The sequence below is a fragment of the Trachymyrmex cornetzi genome, unplaced genomic scaffold (assembly GCF_001594075.2).
Source record: "Trachymyrmex cornetzi isolate Tcor2-1 unplaced genomic scaffold, Tcor1.1 scaffold299, whole genome shotgun sequence".
Classification (NCBI taxonomy): domain Eukaryota; kingdom Metazoa; phylum Arthropoda; class Insecta; order Hymenoptera; family Formicidae; genus Trachymyrmex; species Trachymyrmex cornetzi.
In genome coordinates, this window is record NW_017297680.1 from 2,494,891 (window position 1) to 2,517,122 (window position 22,232).

General features: G+C 37.0%; 1 protein-coding gene across 1 annotated transcript in view; it reads left to right on the plus strand.

Annotated features, from left to right (window-relative positions):
• The window catches only part of LOC108762426 (protein CEPU-1), a 183,393-nt gene extending 163,556 nt beyond the window's left edge, over positions 1-19,837 (plus strand). Inside the window, exons 8-11 of the mRNA XM_018509421.1 lie at positions 7,472-7,528; positions 7,730-7,816; positions 15,962-16,060; positions 19,677-19,837. Coding sequence (XP_018364923.1) covers positions 7,472-7,528; positions 7,730-7,816; positions 15,962-16,060; positions 19,677-19,747 — 314 coding nt within the window. The 3' untranslated portion in view covers positions 19,748-19,837. The remainder of the gene's footprint in view (positions 1-7,471; positions 7,529-7,729; positions 7,817-15,961; positions 16,061-19,676) is intronic.
• The last annotated feature ends 2,395 nt before the right edge of the window (positions 19,838-22,232 follow it).

A 22,232-nucleotide genomic window follows, 5' to 3' on the forward strand; every position in this document is an offset into this window, starting at 1 on the left:
TAAAAAGAAAATCCTCGAGAAGGAGGAGAAAATATTTCCATAAAATCCGCGGAGACGATGCCTTCGAGGGAAAGCCAATGTTAGTTCTCGTTCGGTGGATTCGCCGGAATCCGAAATCCGTCCTTGCGGTTTGTCGCTGCTGAGTCTCAGACGTCAACGCGATTTCATCCCGCCGTAAAATATATAACTTCTCCATAAACCCACCTCGAGAGGAGTATTCCGCAAGTACAGCGAGCTTGTCTTTCGAAAACTTCAAGATTGTAACGACACGTCGACTGATGAATTCCTGGCCGTCTATTTTTACGTTTAACACATTATTGTAGTAAGATTATTGTTAATTCGCATCTTTAGAATGATATTAAGAATGTTACGCAATTCGTATAGTTCGCGATATATAAAGCCTGACAAAACATTATTGAATCTGAACAGCGTAAGCAAAGAAACTCTGACTGCTTAGGTCTGGTCGAGATGAATAGCAATCTAGTAGTTAAATCAGCCATCTCACCGACGTACTTCATTAAAGTCAGCGTTCCGTTTACGCTCTTGCCGATTACGCTACGTGTTGCGCGAATCTTCGTTCACGACAGGATCAGCCCTGAGGCTGGTGTCGAAAGCAGATAATATGGATAGGAAACTCAGACAATAATAATCCTCGATACGCGCGCGGGTAGAACTCTCGCAATTATTATGAAGGGGAACGGTTGCTTAACTGAAGTAATTCCGTCAAATTACTTGAATTTCAATTAAAATGAATTAAAGCTGAATTAAAAAAGAATAATACAGATAGTTGTACGATAGAATGTACACATTAAAAGTGGTGATGCACCTCGGTGCTTAAAAATTCTACGTTTAAAACAAACCTAACAAGAACAAATCTTGTAAGAACTTTAGGAATTCGTTTTAAATCTGTATTTAATGGAACTTATTGTTAGATCTTTACAAGGAATATTTCATTATTTACGAAGATTAATGTATTTTTTGAGACTATATCAATTTAAAGATAATTACGAGGTAACAGATCAGCAATAATTATAATAATAACAACACACGAAACTCACATGGCAGTGTGCAATAAACCGATATAATTGATTTGTAATGTAAATAACCTCTAACGAATGAAACTTCAGGCGTTTTCTTTTCTGTTTTACTTCGAACACACGCGCCATGGATTGCGGAAAAATTATTGGAAAACTAGTTTCTTGGACGTTAATTATATCAAATCAAGCTCTTTACTGATTGCCGCAATTCGAACGGACATTCGGCTCCCACGTGCATGAGCATTGGCGTAGAATTTCAGTCAGAGGCATGAAGCCAAAATTTATATTTACACATATAACTTATTAAAATACTTATACTAAATATCAGACTTTGAAAATTTTCAGCGAACTTTTTTAAGAATAACGTATGGTCAATGAACGTTTAACTTTTCGTCGTCAAAATGATTTTTACAATATAATTCAATTACTTGCCAATATTTAGGGCGGGGGTGGAAAGCACTTCCTGTCCTTGCATCATCCATGTGCATCAGGTCCGTAAATACAACGGCATGTATTTAGTAGTCGCACATGAGAATCAGGAAGCCGGAAATGACAGCGGCTGGAATCCGAGGTGGCAGAGGAGTAACGTATCGAAAGCCAAAGGAGAGAGAAAGGGCCACGAGGTATCGCCATAAGGGAGACTCGCTGACGGCGGTAAGATTGATTGGAGTCACGGGATGGAAAATTAACGGTCTAGCCCGAATGGTCCAGGGTTGGGCAAAAGGTGCAGGAAGGCGCCGCAGTCGAGGTATGGCGCCGTGACAGCCGCCGCATACTAATTCCCCACCTCCCATACCCTTCCTTCCTCGGTCTGTCTTTCTCTCGTACTCCTTCACTGTCTGTCTTTCTCCATTTCTCTCCCGCTATTCTCGCTCTCCTCGTCACCCCGGCATCTACGAGCTGTTTTAGCCACCCTTAACCGCGCGCATCCACGCCCTCCCGCTCGACCGCTCCGCAAGGAAATGCCTTCCGGCGGACACCATTGGCTACTTTATCGAGATCACCGTTTGGAAATACGATCCCGAACAAAGGCAGTTCTGATAGAATTATAACTACGTTATACAGCCACCGTAACCCTTTCTGATCGTTACGGGATCCTATTAACTTGAGACCCGATAAAACGCAGGAACCCCTATCATGAAAAGATCTCACGGAGAGACCGCTCGGATTCATTTGCAGATCTCTGTCAAAAGAAAACTGACATACACAATATCTTTTACATTGTTTTGTCACGTGTGGAACATGCGGCAACATGTCGATAGGAAGCCAAGATACTCTTCCAACCAGCAACATTGATAATCCCATGGGATATCAACGCGGATCGTCACAACATCCGCCCTGAGACTCACTCGGTTGGCGCGTTAATGGATCGATGCGTCACAAGGCGCGTTAATGTGACGAGCCATAGGTCGGTAATTATCAAAGAGGGCTTTGACTTCGTGTTTACGAAGGGGCAGGGGTCGATGGGGATCGAAGATGTATTGGTCGAAGGTCTGCTAATACGACCTGTATATCTACTTCTCCAATCGCTAATTGAATCAAATGGCCGAACATCTTCGATCGATATGTTAGTGAGAGATTTCGTCGCGAGTAATTACAGACGTGTAGCGGCAGCTGCTGACAAAAGCGGGTCAGCGCGTCCGCTACCACCATTGTTTCATGGAATTAGGTTACGCGATCGTAACCCGACGAAGCCTGGCAATTTCCTGCTTGTCGTGCTACACTGAGATTCGATGACGCCTACGGCAAATTATTTCCTACGTATCTGTCGTCGATTTAGTTAATGATCGCGGTCCGACCGCAATAATGGCAGCATTGACAATTGGTGGCCATCGGCCCGGTCGCCTAACGCCTAATGCATACCGTAAACGATTTACAATTCAGACCGTGTGTAATTTAATTACACCGTGCTGCGATACGTGAGATAAAGAATGTACGATACGGTACGAATTACGAGGTCCGAAAAGTTCGGGCCGTTTATCGAAAGTTATTATCGTCTCTTTGACTAATTCGGAATGGATCTTTTCTCATGAAGGTATCGAGAAACTGAAATAGTTTTCAATGAATTAATAATAAAAAATATAAGAAACACCTTTGACAAACTCTTAAGAAATCATGAGAAAAACAAATAAGAGAGAGCGGATCAAAATTAATTTCAAATGAATATTAAAGTATAATTTAAACTATTTTCAAATATAAGGTTGGAGAATCAGAAAAGTACGATAAACGATGATTACACTTGATGTTTTGCTTTAAAAATGATGTTAAAATAAACTAAAGAAATTTTCAAGTAATTTTTCTTCTGAAGTAACTTGTATTTTAAGATTGTTATTCCAGATATCACGCATGTTTAAAGATATCTTTATAATCGATATTCATAGTCGAGTCTTATATTTAAGACGGTTTTAAGTACAGTCTTAAGTACAGTCTTAAGATGTCATAAACCAATCGCAGAGCCGTATTAGCATCTTGAGATATTATTTAAGACGATTTGAAAATAAGAACCGACTATAAATATCGGTCTTAGATCGATGCACATTATATGGGATGTATTACAAATTTTAATTCAAACTTTATTTCTAAAAGCTCGTTTTTCTAATACTTCGATATTTCGTTAAAAACCAGTAATTATCGTTATTATTTCATTTCCAATTTTCTAACGTGTCTTATCCCCTATGAATTGACTTTGATTCTTTATACTTGCACACCTTGATATACATATTTAATATTCTACAAATAGATTCCTTATGATTATTAATATTGGTTTCCTAATTGTATGTAATTCAGTGCTAAGATACGCTAACAAAATTACTCGCTTAGTGAATAACATTTACATTAGACATCTGAACGTCTTGCGTATACTCATCGCACGTTGCAAGGAGAAATTAGATGGAAGGCAAATGAGCGAACGGGAAAGGGAGAAACAGATCGTTTAGTAATGTACCGATGAAAAGGGATGATACTATTAAACTAATTAAGACATCTTAAGATTTTAATGAGTTCTCCTGGCACACTGACTACGATAATTGCTTTTAAATCGATGCATTTTTGAATAGATAACTTTTTTTAGGACATATAAATTTTACAAATAGTAAAAATCGCACGATATATTTCTTTTCTATATCTTTACTGGATTTTATTTATGATTTTTCTGCGGCAAAATACTAAATTAAAGTGTATCTTTATATTTATATCGGCATCGAAACATTTTTTATTCACGGTAAATTTTCCCATTAATTTTTGATAATTGTACTGAGAAAAAAAAAGTTAACTTGACTAAATGCATTTAGTTTGTAGCGATTATTTTAAAGCGATTATATAAATAGTTCGACTATTTATATATTTAAGTTAAACATACACGAGTCATGTCAACATATTATTTGTTTGAATTAACAAACAGTTGTTTAAATTAACAAATATTTGCTTGAGAGCCCGTGACCACTGCATTTAGTTAAATCAACTAATATTTTTTTGAAACAGGAACTTTTTTCTTTCAGTGTAATTATTGATCAATGAATCTTTCTTGCAAAGTTGCAACAATCTAACTCTGAATTAAATTTTAATTAGGTTGGCAATTAAATTTCTAGACTGTAGTATGCTACAAATGCATATTAATTGGGCATAATGAAAAAGCTGATTCGTCGGCAGAGGTCAGCACGTTAACTGGTCCAATCATCAATCAGCTCAGTGAAGCTAAATGGTCAGGACAACGGGTTTTAATATCTCCTGAGGAAAATAAAAGTTAGCGCGATAAATCAAAGGTGAAAAGTCGCTGCCTTACTTTCTCTCTCTTTTCCTCTTGCCCTTTTTTCTTCTTTTCCCTCTTTCCTCTCTATCGTTCTCTTCTCTCTTACTTTCTTCTACCTTCTCGCTTTTTCCTCATTGCGCTCTCAGCTTTAATCTCTTTGCCTTCCATCAGTGACTTGCAAAAATGATAAATGAATTTCGTCCACCGTGCGTGCCATATTTATATCTATAAAACTGGATAGTAGCCTCATAATAACCACAATAACGAACGATGACAATTTTGATGGCAACAATCATAATTTGTTTGCACAGATATTGAAATATTGATCTTTATATGCGGAGAAGCTTATGAACGACAATGACAATCGCAAATTCAGTGTCTCGCCATCCAATTTTCGATGATATAAATTTTATTGATTTACATTCGCACCCCATCTCGCGCGCGTGTACGGTGACAAACGTCGCGAGATAAAGTTGCACGTCGACATGTCGTTGCTGTAATTTTTGCGGCAAACATTGCCACTCGAACAAGTAAAATGGGGCCGGGGGTTGAAAGTCATTTAGGTATTATCTTACGGAAAAGACGACAGGGGCTACATATTTGCATTACGTTCGCGTGTGTAAACACGTCTGCTGAGGCGCATACTTTGTCATCCTATCCTATTTACCTTGGGGAGAACGCACCTCCACAACGTGCATCGCGTGCACCCTCTCTCAACCTTGCCGCTTAGTAATCGCTCAGGTGCTTGTGACAAATAGCAATGACCTCTTTCGCTGTGGACACATCCTCCATATCGAGGCTATCAATAGATACTAAATTATGCTTCTTCAAACTTATGCCGTAGAAAGTACTAAAAGGAATAATCATACGGAACTTTGCAGGATAAATAATTTATTTAATTCCATGAACGCGGATATTTAATGTAGCATTTGTATTGATACTAAGAGAATATTTCTCGCACAAAATCTGCCTTTTAATCCTTTTATTCCGTATTTTGCTTTTTTCTCAAACACACCTGAATTGAAATGTATGATAATATGTTCAACAGAACTTTACTTCTCATATCATGCAAAAATTTAATTAGAAATAGAGAGTTAATATTAAAAATACTTATAGCAAGGGGAGTTACGTACACGGGGTAAACGTGAACGATACTCTATTGCAGTATATAAGAGTAGTAATAACCTCTCATTTCTCGCATCCAGTGGTAGTCCGGTATACTTATAGTGCCGCACTGTACGTGACCATAGAATGTATACCTTGTTAAATAACAATACATGTTTTAAGGAAATAATTGAATGAAACTTACGATTATTTATCAATTATAGAAGTTTTTATTTAAAGGATATTGGCTTTAAACTATAATATTTATATATTATTTATGTAAACTACTAAGTTTAAATAAAAACACAAAAATTGATTTATCATTAACTCATGTGGTAGCGGATAATTCTAAAGAGTTTCGTTTTTTGTTTAAAATTAAGATGACATATAAAAAACTTATACTTACGTCTTGTTGATTTACGTTTTTCTGTTTTTTTTTTCTTAGACTTTATAGTTCATAGTGATATAATAATGAATGTTAATTATTGTAATTTAAAGCTAAATAACTGGTATCTTTTAAATAAAAACTTTATTAATTATAAATAAACGTCGGAGTTATATAATTTTTCCCTAGGTGTTCGCGGTTCTCCTACTCTTCCTGAATGTCTATAAAAAGATATCTTTGTACATAAAAGAATAAAAATGGGCCAATAGCATAATTAAAGTAAATTTTTTAGCAGTAGGATTAGATAAAACAATTATAATACTGCTAATGCGATACCGATACATATATCCAGCGATGAGCGTAACGATTATAACAAAGTTATCAATACTAATTAATTTAAATTAATACCATATCCTGTAAATTTTTAGTTGAAATTTCTGCAATAAACACGTCCAGCCGCGGACAGTTGCAGCCGGTAATAAATCCGGTCGACGACGCATTCGCTAAAGACAAATGATGAAATTACGAATAATTATTCAGGTATATACACCCGGATAAGTTACGCGTAGAGGCGCGTGTAGGGTGGAAGGCGCGGATGTCGGTAGTACCGGAGTAAAATATGATGTAGAGTTTGGCCGGCTTGGCCGGCGTTACAGCGGCTAATACGTTCCGGGAGAGAAGTTAGTAACAGGTGGCGCGATCCATAATATCGCGCAGTGTAGAATTTACCCAATCTGGAAGGACAAAAATATTTTGTCTGGTTGCGTGTAAATATGTACATACATATAGATATAACACGTAATTCTACATGGTCTGTTTTCATTTTAATTCCATATTTGTTTTATGTAATTTCTCGAATTACTCCAAAAAATAAACGACGGTTCGAAATAATGAATATTCTCGTACCTTCTTTAGAAGGTAAAAAATGTAAAAAATATGTAAGCAGTCGCGAGACAAGCTGGTAACAATAGGAATGAAAACAAAAAGAAATACGCGAGCGTACCATAGATTGGAATCGAGGGAGAGGATTTGAGAAAGCACGACTCTTTGAAATATTGAAAATAATTATGTTCTTTTTCACGAAAAAAAAAGACGAATGAAGAAAGACTGAATCTTTTTGTACGATTGAGATACGAATATTTTGAATATTTATAACGTATACTCGATTTTTAAAGATGGAAACTTGTTTTGTTACAGTGTCTGCACCACCAAGTACCAGTCCCAGCCCGTCTACCACGGAGGTCCCCAAAAAAGGTAGATATTAGAGACAGATTCCTCTCACAACGGTTATATACGAGTACATAAAACATTACAAAATTGATAAATTATTGCAGATCGTGCTATTAAAATTATGTCATAAGTTTTGATGCTTCCATTTATACCGTAATGGATATTATTCATGTCGTATATTTACTAGCTTGAATCTAATTTTCCAACGCGCGTTTACTTTTGCAGATTGGGAATTCATGGCGGAGATGAATAACTCTGTTTACGGAAATCCAAGTTCGCTGACAATTCAAAATGAGAAGAATATCAAGACAGGTGAGTACTCGGAGCGGTATATATATCTTCTTTTTATGTAATTTCCAACGTACATCATCACAATTTCGCGAATTATGGGATTGATTTCATAACTTCGCATTTCAACGAAGTGGTGCACTCGTCGGCTGTCACGTGAGCGTATAATATACGAAGAGTAACAAGCACTCGAGATATATTTGGTAAAAGTATTCTCTTGGATCTTTTATATATCTTTATTTGAAAAGAGCACATCAATCATTTAGATTTTTCTTACACGTTCGAAAAAAGGGTGAAATAATGAGACAGAGAACAGAATTTAAAAATGCAGACGTAATGTCAAAAATGATAAAAGGAGAAATCTATTAAATGAAATATTTCTTACGAATTATGAAGGATTGTTAATTGTAGCATTATGTGTATTAAACGCACAGAAATATTCTGATATATTTCTAAATCATTTATTATTGGCATTAACAAACATCTTTGCAAATACATGAAAAAACTCAAAAGTTCCAACCTGTGTAGTCTACGTGTTAGTAAAATCGTAATCTAGCTAGAACGGATTTACATATTCAATCTAGCATCACGTATAGTCAAATGCCATCCCATAACTGGATTTTCCAGCAACATACTTTGAATCTCCAACGCGATTAACTTCGATGTTAACTAGAGCCAGGGGACCCACCAGGGAATCCCGGGAATCGATTGCGGCTTTAAGAGTGGTTTGAAGAAGGGTAAGCAGTTCGCTTTAAAGCTCTCTACAGAGGGCGAAAGAGAACCACGGAAATGAGAGTCTGTAACGGGATAACAATTGGAATTTTTCGAGAACGGAATCTTTCTTTTAAATTATACAAAATGATCGAAATGAACACAGCTGTTTTAAATCACACAATGTATTGTCAAAATAACGTACATTCATCACGTATATATAATTATAAATATTAGTGATATCCATATCTCCCCCTAAAAGAAAAATTGAAATAAATATAGATTAAATCTATCAAAAAAAGCTTGAAGAAGAAAAAATTTCAATTTAATACATTACGTTACTTTCGAAAACTGCAGATGTTTACTTAGAAAATCAAAACGCGGAAGTGACTGTCAAAAAAATTTAGGTGAGAAACGAGTGTGAAGAATAAAAAGAATGGTAGAATAAACATAAAGGTAACAGAGAGGCAACTGAAGTGATGTTCGTAACAGGCACACATGAGTGGTAGTTATATGCAAGAGTAGAAAGGATAGATGAATAGACAGAAGCGAAAAAGAAAGAGAGCGAGCGAGCGAGCGAACGAGAGAGAGAGAGAGAGAGAGAGAGAGAGAGAGAGAGAGAGAGAGAGAGAGAGAGAGAGAGAGAGAGAGAGAGGGGGGAACTGGGGTTGACTTGGGTAGAAGAGATCCGTGTAACATCAATATTTCATGTATGCTAACACGCCGGAACTAATAATGCTCCAGCGAGGAAGACCCAAGAATAATATCAGCCACCGCTGTGTAGACCGCGTTCTCCGTCCCCATCCACGCCTTTCCCTCCCCACCCCTCTATTTCTTTCTTTGTCCTTCGCTTTGCTCTATCACCTAAAACAGCAACGTGCAGCGCCCTGACGTCCTTTTGCGCCCCGTGTTAAATTTAATCGAAAATTCGTGTCTCGTTGAGCTTCGCCGTCTCTACTGTGTCTACCGTGTGTCTCCTCCCGTATAACCAATGTCATCGCCCCGGGGGCGGGTTGAGAGACGGCGGAAAGGTGAGAGTGAAAAGATGGGGGCTGAGGGGCGAAGAGAGGAAGATGGTGAATGCGGCGGGACGTGGTAAGTTTGAATACGGCATATGTCTCCTTGTCTCTCTCCTTCTCTATTTGCGGAGGTCGGGAGGAAGGAAAGGACGGGCTGCGAAGGAAGGATGAGGTTTGTAATTGGTGCAACATCTGCGGTCTGCAAGGTGGCATTAATGTTTGCTCCCTTCGTGCTCTCTCGCCCTCATCTCTGTTCCCTCTCCTCCGTTCCGTCCCTCGATCTCGCCAGGATTCTCCGAGAGAATCGCCTTTTTCTCTTATCGCATTGTTTCTTTTTCTCTTCTCCTTATCCCAGTTACATTTAACCGTGTCTGCTTCCATTTCTCCCAGTTCTTTTAAGCACTTTATTTTTATGTCATCTTCTTTCCTTAACATATCTGTTTGACTTATTCCCTTTTAGTCTGCTAGCGTCTCTTTTTATATCTACGTTACGCTCGTTACGATTCTAACAGCTCTCTCGTATTTCGCAGTACATTTTTTCCCTGAGATAATTTATCTCAGTCCTCCGTCTCGCAACTACCTTGTCATCTTTTTGTAATGTCCTCTTTAAACAATCTAGCGGTCGCCGCCTATTTGCGCCGCTGTTTCTCGTTATTCGTATCGTTGAAAATTCAAGGGCGCAAGTGTACGCTTAAGATTAAACAGAAGATTTGCTTGAGTTTCCTTCACACGGACGGAAACCCAAGCATAAACAGGCCTTATTTGCTCGTAGTAACTTACGACAATCTGTTGTCGAGAATACCTAAACATAACGCGACGCGTTTTAACTTTCCCCAGTATAAGACGATGTTATTCGTTAGATGAGAAAAGGTAGGCTTTGCTTGTAAAAGTTACAATACAAAGCAACATAAAAAATTTATATTTCATATTAGATGCACAATACGCGCGCATATATTGAAGAAGATATATAGAGAGCTTTGAGAGCTTCTTTTTTTCGATATTTTCCCTAATTTTTGTATACTTGTACGTTAAGTCACAGTTGTCATTGCACAATGATTCCAAAAACCTCTAAACTTGGTCAAAATTATTTATACATTATTTATGTCACTTGTTAAATAAATTCTGACATTTAAATTCTCGATGTAGGGGAGCTCACCATGATAGGATAATTTTTACTTTATATATGTTAATGTGTGTTTGCTCTGAGGAAGGCTCAAAAATGAGTCGAAACATGTAAGCGCGTTTAGTGAATAAAGAAGTTTCACTCTTTATAAGTGTATTATTTGCGCGACGTCTTCTGCGCCCGACTCCTAGTGCCCTTACTCTTTCCAATTCTTAAATAAATTTTGTTTAAAATGGTTTTTATAATTTAAAATAATAAAAAGATATATAACGTATAATGTCATGATAACATTTTGAATTTACTTTGTAAATTATTCGCTATCATCACTATTAAAAACATTTAACGTAAAATTGGTTTTGAAATTTAATAGAGTAGTAACATCTACATATACAGATAATATATTACATAATTTATCGTGATGAACATGTTAAGGCTCGTCTACATAGGAGTTGTAGACAGTTGTAGGATCTCAAATCGTAAGAAATTGATCAATATCCTAATATCGAGTATTCTCCTTATATTTGATTGTGAATGGTCAGTTTCTTATGACTTAAAACTTCACGATTGTCTATGTAGACAAGCTTTTAGATGTTTCTATCAAATATTTTACAATATCAGTAAAAGGAATAAGGATGTGTTTTTTCTGTAAGGAATTGACCATTTTAGACATTTATATTCAAAATGAGATCTCAATCAGGCATCATCGGATTTTTTATAGGTATGATTTATTGAACTAGAAGAAATAAATATTGTCTAAATGTTAAATATGAATACTTATTTTAGCTAAAATTGGTTACTCTTACATAAATTGTATCCGAAAATATAAAATGGAAACAAATATTACATACCATTTCATATCTTTAAAAAATATGCTTGAAAACTGATAATTTTACAGAGAACTTGACTTAGAAAATTGTTGGTTCTATAATTTTTCAGTGTAATGCAATAAAATTATTTTAAATAATTATCATAATTTAATAATTAAAAAATGACGTTTTGGCCAGCTTTAAAAGGAATTAAAATAGTGCATTGCGGGGCACTTGTCCATTTCCGTTTCCCTCTTAAAAGTCGCGTCGCGCGCAGTTCGCGAATGGCAAATTACGTACAGAAGCGACGGTACACGGCGGCCTACGGCGATAAGTCACTTTGAGGTTCCGATGGGGAACTGGGCAAGTATTGTCGCGGTATCGTGACATCTCCCGGAGCACATATGCCCTTAGGTGTCGCTTAATTCCCCGGCGCAGCGTTGTCCGCCTGTAATTTGGGGAGAGCATGTATAGCGATTGGTTTAGCCGCGTGCTTTCGTACGATTAACACGTCCCCTATTCTATTGTATGCGCGCACGTATAGAGGTGAAGGAGTAGAGGTGCGTAAAAGCGCCGTTTAACAGCACGAGCTCTCGTCGCACTTGTGACGTGTAAGGCAAGATCAAATCGCTTCGTCAAATCGCCAAGTCAAAAATCGTTTTTATCACGTTTATTCGTTGATAATCGCGTACGCTGTCGCTATCGCGCGAAATTATTTACGACCTAAATTAACATTGTAAAGGCACATTAATTAGAACGCGCTCGTGACGTCGTGACAATATTGCGCGCCGCATGACACAGCCGTATAACTTTAGATCTCAGCGTGCAGGACCTTAGACCTCTGTTAATTTTCTTGGGGCACAGTCGGTCAACCACCTGGGACAAGGAATATCATTGCCTTTATCGCGTATGTACGGTCTGTCTGATTCCAAGGCAAACGTACACGCACGCGTCAACACCGAGACGGTTTGATATTCATGGAATGCAGAACGGAAAGCTAAATCCACAATCTCATCGAAAATAGTTAAACGCGTCTGCACTGACCCGTCAACCTCGAATCGTGCGAACGTGTGAGCGGGAATATCATGACCCACTGGACGTAAAATCAATGAGAAGTAACTGCACGAAACGCTAACTTTTTAGGGGGGACTTATTTGTGTCGACAGTAGTTTCTTTTTGACAGTAGAATTGCTAGAATCCTGGGATTATCAAATCCAAACGGGATATGGAATCAATGTGTGGGGCACCAAGAGCTTTATCTTTTATTTTCTTTTTTTTTTTAACCAATACAATCTTTTACATGCACGATTCATTGTCAGTCAGTCTCGAGTGAAGGACTACTCTGGATGAAACACTTTTGTACAATAGTACCGCAATATTTTATTAATACTATCAAATTGTCATTGGAAACTAATTAAATACATCAATGTATCTCCTTTATAATCCTCTTTATACATTACGAATTATGTCCAATATTTGAAACACTGATATACTGACAAATCAAATCTTTATAAATTGCAAATTCATGCTCTTCTCATTTGAAATATCTTAAAATTCATACTTCAAAAAGACCCTGGTAAATATAACGACATCGCAGATTTATATGCAATAAACGAATTTTTAGGTCAGATTGTCTGAAAACGTTTATCAATATTTTTATGTCCTTTTATTGCGACACGAAAGAGCGTCGGATTTTTGCGCCAGATTAATAGCTCGCAATATTTCGATCAACTTCCAAATAATTACGTACGGTCGAGCACGTTTATTTTTCACAGATGAATTAATGAAAGTGAGTACCTACTTTAATTTGCCTTGGCCATTTACAGGGATATCAGGCGCAATCATTAAATATAAAATTTCATCATTATTCGATTCGGTTTATATCTGGTTTTTGTTTTAAGTACGCTTTGATGCGCTCTCTCCTCCTTAATTTCTTCCCCCTCCCTCCCCCCCCTCTTTCCATCTTAACCGTTTTTTTTTGCTTGAAAATTTATTTACGCACAATTTTATCGTGACTAACTCTTGCTCGTTGCTCCACAACGAAATCCTGAACTATTAGAGATAACGAAGCTTACCCGTTCCCGTGGAGCTTTACACGCCTCTATGCTCGGGCGATGAAGGCTATACGTCTGGTTCCCTAAACACGTCGTCGCCCACGCATAGTTACAGAAACAGCCTCATCGTGATAGAGATTCTCGCATATAGGAAACTATAGAACTGGCCCAGGCGCATAGATATACATACAGCGCACGTTACACATTGTCACTGCTAATGTTTGGTCGAGATTTGCATACGTCTGTCTAGCCTATCCATTGCGTCGCCGTACAACGGTTGTCTCACCTCGTTGTCCGAGGGTGTATCCGGCGGTGGTGGCGGCGGTGGCGGCAACCTTACTCTGTACTATCAGCTTGGTATATTATATACAGCGTACAAGCGACCTACGCAAGCGCGCGCGTACGCCGTCATGATCGCCCATTACCTTACCCGAAATAGGCTATCGTGCCAAGATCGTGTGCTTTCCCTGCGTTGCCTCGCAGTTCTCGCCTTGTCCCTTACCTAAACTGACTAGCACTGCCGCGGGGTCATGAACTTACAAATCTAATCGTGAGGGAATGAAGACACAAAGCGATATTCACAAGCACCTTGCTTCGTAGGTACCTCAAAATTAAGCCGGAAGTGCTGGCAGCCTCTCTACACGCGGCTTTCTACCCGTTGTTGCAGCGCTGGTCCTATGTTAGTAAAGCTGCGTTTATACCGGTAGCGTTTCAGCTAACTTGGCATGTTACCTGTCTTATATGCGTTTACGCAGGTTTAGAAAAATGATACAACAAACGTTGATGAATGAGAACCGATTATAATCTTGCGAAAAATAATGGGGAATGCATAACATCTGTTTACATACAAATATATAAACTTAGAAAAATTGCAAAACTTTTATATATATGTAACAATTATAATTTATAATTGATATATAATAATTATAATGTGCCATTGTAATGGTATTTTAATAAGCATAACTTAGAAAAAGATATGATTTGACTTTATATTAATCTGTAAACGTAGTTTACAAATTATGTTTAGATTGTAGATTAATTTATAGTTGAATCGTAACATCTGGCACATTGTAGTTATTACTTTTCCAATTAGAATGAAGAAAAAAATTAATACAAATGAATAAAGATAATAATTTAAGGAAACGCTAGAGCGACGCGCGCGCACGCGGCCGAACTGGATCGATGTCTATAAAACAGATTCTTATTTCTAATTAAATTATTACGTACATTTCTTGCTCTGCTATATCCTATATATATATATATATATATACATCACATAAATACTTGATTATGTACATGTTCGTACTTTTTGATTTATTTCTCTTGCAAGCTTCAAAATCATGATTTGAAGGTCTCATTATGTTCTTATACATTATTCAAATGTGGGAAAGTACTTTTTATTATTTATATATTTGAATTCATTTATATAATATATATGTGTGTGAAGAAATAAACTACCTACGTAGTAATAGGAAACTGTAAGTTATAATTTTTATAATTTTTTATACAGGTTTGGTTTCCCACGGCTATTTGCGTTTTTTCTTTTATTTTAGAAAAGAATTTTTTATTCTATATAAGAAAAACACAAAGTGAATGAAAAAATACGAAATGCGCGGTCCGTCGGTAACTTCAGCATCCCTTTAATAGAGTAAGGAAAATCGAAATTTTATTTATTGATATTATAAGAGGAAGCTTTATCTTTTCAATAATAATAATTACATTAAATATATTTTTATGATTATTAGGTAAAGAGACAAAAATGTATACGTATATTTGAACAATAAGATATTTATTTATTTATATCACCTTGTGTGCTTCATATACGGTGAGCACGTACCCACGATAACACGATAAAACCGACACACGTAAGAGCTGGTTGTGTAATTTTATTATAAAATATATACTCATCACGAGCTGTTTCGCTGCAAGAATGTAATCCAAAACGCGGCGAGCTTGTGACAAGCGTGTGTCGTGACATGGATAGAATCTACTTGGCGCGGATAAGGGAATTGTGTTTACTCGGAGTTTGCATACTAGTTAACGCGTTTGCCACCCACTTTATGCGTAACAGGCTCGTAAACATCTTCAGTCGAGAGGGCCACTCGTTGTACGTCCCTTTGTCCGTGGTTCCGCTATGCGAACCACGCAAGTCTCTCCTTTCGCTCCTTCTGTTCTCTCAGATCTCATCTCCTCTGTTCCACCGACGACTTTGCGCTATAATATCTCGAAGCGAGATTGAATTTTTAATTTATTCCCATAACGTCCGGGATTCATTCCCATAACATCCGGGAAACAAATTGTCGCCAGTTCGCGGTGGACTTTTCAACGCGGAAAAATATTTTTCTTGGGAATATCCTTGTATATTTATTATTAACCTATTGTCTGCATCGCATTATACGTAATGTCGATATACATGATGTTTTCCATAAACATGTTTTTCATATTTTTGTCTCAAGGCACCAAGTTCCAATCGAATCTGAACGAAATTGGAAAATCGGAGCAGAAGTCGTCCGAACTGGATAGAAAAGGAAATTACAACTGGCCTCCTGATAAGGGTGAGTATACAACATAATCAAAGTTGAATAAAATATAATAAAATTAACGTATAATTGAAATTATATATATATATATATATATATAATCATGCATAAATACATAGACATATAGATGAACTTTTCAACCTTTGAAAAAAAGAGCAATAATTAACAAATGTTGAAATAATTTTAATTAAATATCCGGTTAATAAATATAATTTTACTTTTCTAAATATTCAGTAAGTACTATATTACCAAATATAATAATATAATCATTACACACACACACACACACACACACACACACACACACACATGTATAATCGTTTATTAAATATTTGGAAAAGCAAAATTTAATTATAGTTCTATTAACTAAATATTTGATTAAAATTATTTCATTCAACATTCGGTTACTATTACCATCCAAATCAAAATTTTGCTCCTATTTTGAACCTTAGTTCTAGAATATATGTAGATTTTAGAGATTTACATGTTGTAACAAAAATTAAAATTTCGACTCGCGAATCCTTGGCTTTTAGTCCTGGGCTGCAAACTCTTTTTTTCAGTATGTATATTAAATTCTAAAATTTATAAATAATCATACAATCGATAAATCTAACACATTTAAATTAGCATACATATAGAACAGAAAGAGAGTGTTATGTTTTTCAATAAATACATTTTTTTTCGTAAGAAACAAAATATTTTTCTCTAGAATAATTCATCGTGCGTGATAATTACATTTTGCGTTTTTCGTAACACATATCTACTTTTTATACAACTCCGATAGTGTCTCGCATGGTATAACGTCAAAGAAATATTCCATATATCATACATTTATATAATATGACCTATTAAGTGACGTATACGCAATAAAATGTACGTACATTAAACGACAAAACGGGGTTGTTCGTTGCTTTATGAAATCTGGCTTCTATGAATCCCTTGTCGCGAAAGACGAATGAGCCCCTGCACGAGGAGGCAAAACGCGAACGAGTTTCCCCGTCGAAGGTGCGGTTTATCCGGCATTTCGCGGCTCCGCCGTGGCATTTGAGCAGCCGCGTCTACCGCATTTCTGAGCGCGGCCAGGTGTGGTAGCACCTTTCATAATTCCGCCGAGCCTTCGGCATTATCGGATAATTCTTTTCTACCCTCGCATTTTTTCCTCCTTCCATGATCCGTCTTCACCCGCGCGTCTCTACAGTAATTCGATCCCTGTCCCGGTTTTCCTTCCTTCTACGCTTCTGCGCTACCGTCTCTCAATATCTCGCTCGACCGCGGTTACTTTTAAGAGGAATTTGCATAATGGCGTAGTGTGAAAATCCGTTTTCTCCGCGGGGACGATCGCGATAGTCTCAGGGAAGTAAGGTAATTTCGCATGGAAAAAGGCGGGTTGAACCAGTAACGAGGGAAACTGCGTTGCAAGCTGCCACATGTAAGTGCGATGGAAAGAATGCCAGAAATATCGGACGTTCTATGGAAAATTCTGCTGTGAGATTAACGTTAAATTGCTAGCTGTTCGACGACGATATGGTCGTGACGAGTTCGATGTCCGATGTCCGATGTTATTCCGATACCGAAAGATAAGAAATTATATATCACGCGTCACATGTCGATTTTTCATTGTGTCAAGTAAACGTAGATGCGATATGTACTCTCGAATATGGACAGCGTGTAAATCAGAGGAAAATGTACGGTGAGTTAATATCTATCTCGTATTACAAATCTAATGAGACGGGACATGGCAATTTGCAATTCTCGCGTTCTCGGGTGTAACAATGAAATGTAAATATTGACTATAAATACATAACGCATTTTCCTCTCGTAAAGGAAAAGGAGAAGAGAGGAGAGATGAGATAAGGAGAGAAGAGGAAAGGGAGGAGGAAAGGGGAGAAGGATGGGATAGGGCGAGAAATCGCGAATTGAAGGAAGGTAAGATCGCACAAAAGTAGCGAAGCGAAGAATTCTCCTGGGGCAGCGTCAGGGACCTGATAAAAGAAAGATAGAGGAGGGGAAAAGGGGGTCAGGGAGGCAAGTTACTGCTTACGAGCCTTGAATGAGAGTCGGAAAGACTCTAGAAAGGGTCGCGGAGAACAGAAAAGGGTGAAGGAGACGGGGAAGGAGGAGGTGATCCGACCAGCGGAGGCGACGGCCCACCAGGTTGTTTCTGATTCGTAATTAGAGATGAGTGAGGCCAGGAAAAGGCCGGAGAATACATTTCTCTCCAAGCGAGTAATAGCTAACGGCACAGTACAGGCCAACCGGAAGAATAACTGACTTCCCATTTTTCCCCCCGTTTTTTCTCTTCATTTTGTTCTTTTTTTCCCCTGCCCCTCTCTCCTCTCGTCCATCTTTATTTCTCTCTTCTGTATCTACTTCGCTTGGGCCGTCGACTAATCGGCACTCATCCCTTTGCACTCGTTTCCGTTTTCTCGGCATATCCTCTCTCAGAAGGAGAGGGATTCTTCCGTAGCAACCTTCCTGCAACGGGGTAACGACAGATTCTCGTCGTCCCAAGCCCTTGATTGTGCATTGACCTCTCGAGGCTACCGATGGCGAGAGAACCCTTCCCTTTTTATCCCGTATCATTGCGAGAGCGAAGGTCTCTCCGTGCTATAGTTTTCTCGAGATATTAGAATCTGGTACAATATACCATATATGTGGGGAGAGTGAAGGAACTGCAAACACTAAGGAAAAAGTTAAATATAAAACCGACTATTATTTCTCGACTGTAGAAGTCTTTATTCAAAAAAATATTTCGATTCTTTAAACTACAATAATTAACATTCATGTATTATCAATATAAACTATAATAGAAACAAAATCCTTGCCCATTGCACGCATAGGTATTACGGTATCTTTCTTATTTAAAGTTATAATTTATATTGATAATATACGAATGTTAATTGTTGTAATTTAAAATCAAATAATCTTTGAATAAAAATGTCTATAATTGATAAGTTGTTGATTTTATTTAACATTTCTCTTAAGTAATTAGAATTATCCCACTTTCCTTTATTCTCAAAAACATCGAAAACATGTACACTGTAAAAAATAAAATATTAATTTTAACTTATTGTTATATAGTGGACTTTCTGAGACATGTTAATTTTTAACATTTTTGCATGTCTCAGAAAGTTCACTATACAACTATAAGTTAAAATTAATATTTTATTTTTTACAGTGTAATTGTATTTATCCTAAACAGTGTGCTCTATGATTACATATTGTAGTATGAAACTGATAACATATCGATGGGTGTGAGAAATGAGAGATTATCACTACTCTAATATGTACTGCTAATAATATCGTTTACGTTTACCTCTTGTTCGTAATTCTCTCACGCTTCCTTATCTGGTATAATATTATATTTTAAAGAATATTTCAAATATAGTTAAGTTATTTAGAAAGAATTAAATGATTTATAAACAGAGATTTATTAACGTTAGTATCGAAATTTGTGCGATGTTTGTTCAAAAATGAAGCAAATACATTAACAGTTATAAGCAAATTATTGATTCTTATTATATAAATATTAAATGTACGTATTTAAACTGAGAAATATAGCTTCTATAGAAAGTCTTCATATTGATTGACGTTTCAATCTTAAACAGTGAAATATCTTGTCTAATTTCAGATTCAGCAACGGGCGTGATGACGACCGTGACGCTTCTACTAATTGCTCTGGTCGTAACGATAATTCGATAAGCAAGATCCGAAAAGAAAAAGAAAGCGAACGACGACCTCGTCGTTGATATCGGCGGTGGTCTCTCTAATTAACGGACTCAATTAAAGAGAGAATAAAAGGAAGAAAAATTAGAACTCAAACGACACGAAAGACAGACGCTCGTACATAATACACGTGCACATAAAACACACACACACACACACACACACACACACACACACACACGCAATTACAAAAGATGACACAAAGACTGACCGGAGTAGATAGCGTCCGTATTAAATGGCGGAGAGTAATTTACGCGTGCCAAGTTAGTGTAGCAACGACAGTCCACGACTGGCCAAGAATTTAAGAGACATGAATCCTCATCGATCTTTTTTTCACCGATTGTGCGTTGTGTGACTCGGAGATAAGGGATGAAACACGCACCGAGAGGTCGAACAACGAGAACGAGAGGAAAGGGTATTAACAAAGTGCAACGACTATCGCTTTCAGTGTAATATATTGTATAACGCCGTAACAATGACACCAAACCAACAAATACCAGTGATTTCGTCTTCGTGAGAGAGTGCAACCCGGAACGTGTGTGAGAGTGAGTCATTACGTTTTTTAAACTACACTATATGGGAGTATTTCAGTCGCGCAACTAAATGACATTTCTGGAATATCAAAACGAAATCGTTCGAGCTTAATACTGAATTAAAGTTTCACCGAGCCAACTAGTTTTTCAACATGTTTGAACTTATATCCCCTTCCCGAAATAGTTTTCTTCTCTCGTTTGTACGATCGATGCGTGAGGGTTCTCAATTTTGTCAATAACGTAGAAATGCTTCCGTTCGGAGATTCGTCACAACGATATATGTCCCGAGGGAGACTCATGGGTGTTAGTCACGTTTCGAGCAAAGTTAATTCTCTATCAACATCAGATTCTATTTGTGTACGTAATCACGGCTCGACTGTATCCCAATATCATCAACTATTTCTTTTTTTTTTTTTTTCAAATTATATACTCGTAAAATGTATAAAATGCGTGTATATATTATTATCTCCAGCATCGATTCTACTTTTTTTATTTCGTGGTAAACTTTCTCGTTCTGCCAAGTACTTTTAAATTCTCCAATTCTTTCCACCTCCTATCCTTACCTCCTTACGTACGAAATCATGGAACCCATCTGGATACTTGAGATTAAAACGTCAGATTCGGTACGGGAGAATTGTTCTTATCTGGAGAGGCAGTCGAAGAAAGTACGAACAGCGGGGGAGAGGGAAGGGAAGAAGAAGAAAATGGAAAATTTGCAAAAAAAGAAATGGGGATATATCGTAACAAGTCGAACACTATCAGTCGCATACGAATCAATTCGGTATTGTTCTGAAATCGCAATCCTCTTTTCACATTATAGGCACATGCTCTTCCTTTATTTAATTATAATTCCAATTACCTGTTATGCGTGCAATCATACAGAATCAGAAGTGAAAAGTCATTTAAATTCATTTTCTTCTTGATATACTGTACCTCAAAATAATTTAACTCTCTTACATGTCGAGACTTGTCTTGAATGGAAAATATTTATCGAATGTGCCGAATATATTCCTTACTCTGTGAAATAATAACTTAAATCTCGATCAACTATTGTAAAATCCATTTTCTCTCGAAATATAGAATGCGTGTAGTTCAAATTATATCTATATTTTATTTATGTGACTGTAAAATTTCGTATTTTAATATATATCTACGTTATCTACGTTATCTGTTTTAATATATATCTACGTTATAACATACTTGTGATAATGTACGGAAAAAAACAAATTATTTTGATGTAAGCACGATTTGCATTTCTCGTTTCTGACGTCATGATCCCGGGGACGGCAATTGTGACCAGAAGCTTTAAGCATAGGTATATTGTTGAAACTGTTTTGTGACCTATTATCTTTTATTACTTTTTAACGCGTTAAGAATAAGCGATTTATACAAACAGAAAGAAATGCGTGCCCTAAGATCGATATTCATATTCGAGTCTTATATTTAAGACTATCTTAAATATAGTCTTCTAAGATGTCATCAACCAATCGCAGAATTGTATCAGTATCTTAAGACATTACTTAAGATGGTCTAAAATAAGTATCGACTACGAATACCGCCTTAAACCTGTTACACAATAGAGTCGCAAATCGTAACCCGTAAGAAATTAGCCAATCACAGTTGAATATGACAAAAATAATTGACTATGATTAGTTAATTTCTTACGATTTGTGATTCTATTGTGTAACAGGCCTTAGTAACCTTCCATACGCATATACGCACATCGATACTACACATAGCGAAACATCGACGTATGTTTCGTAATCAAACTGAATCGGCACCAAAAATTTTCCGGCTGAGTGTCCACTTGATAGAATCAACAGGAAATAATTGCAAGGTAAATTACATATTTGCTATAAATATCGAATCCACGCTTCACGCTGTTGTGTCGCGCGATCGATTTATTTACGTATTAATTGATCAAATTG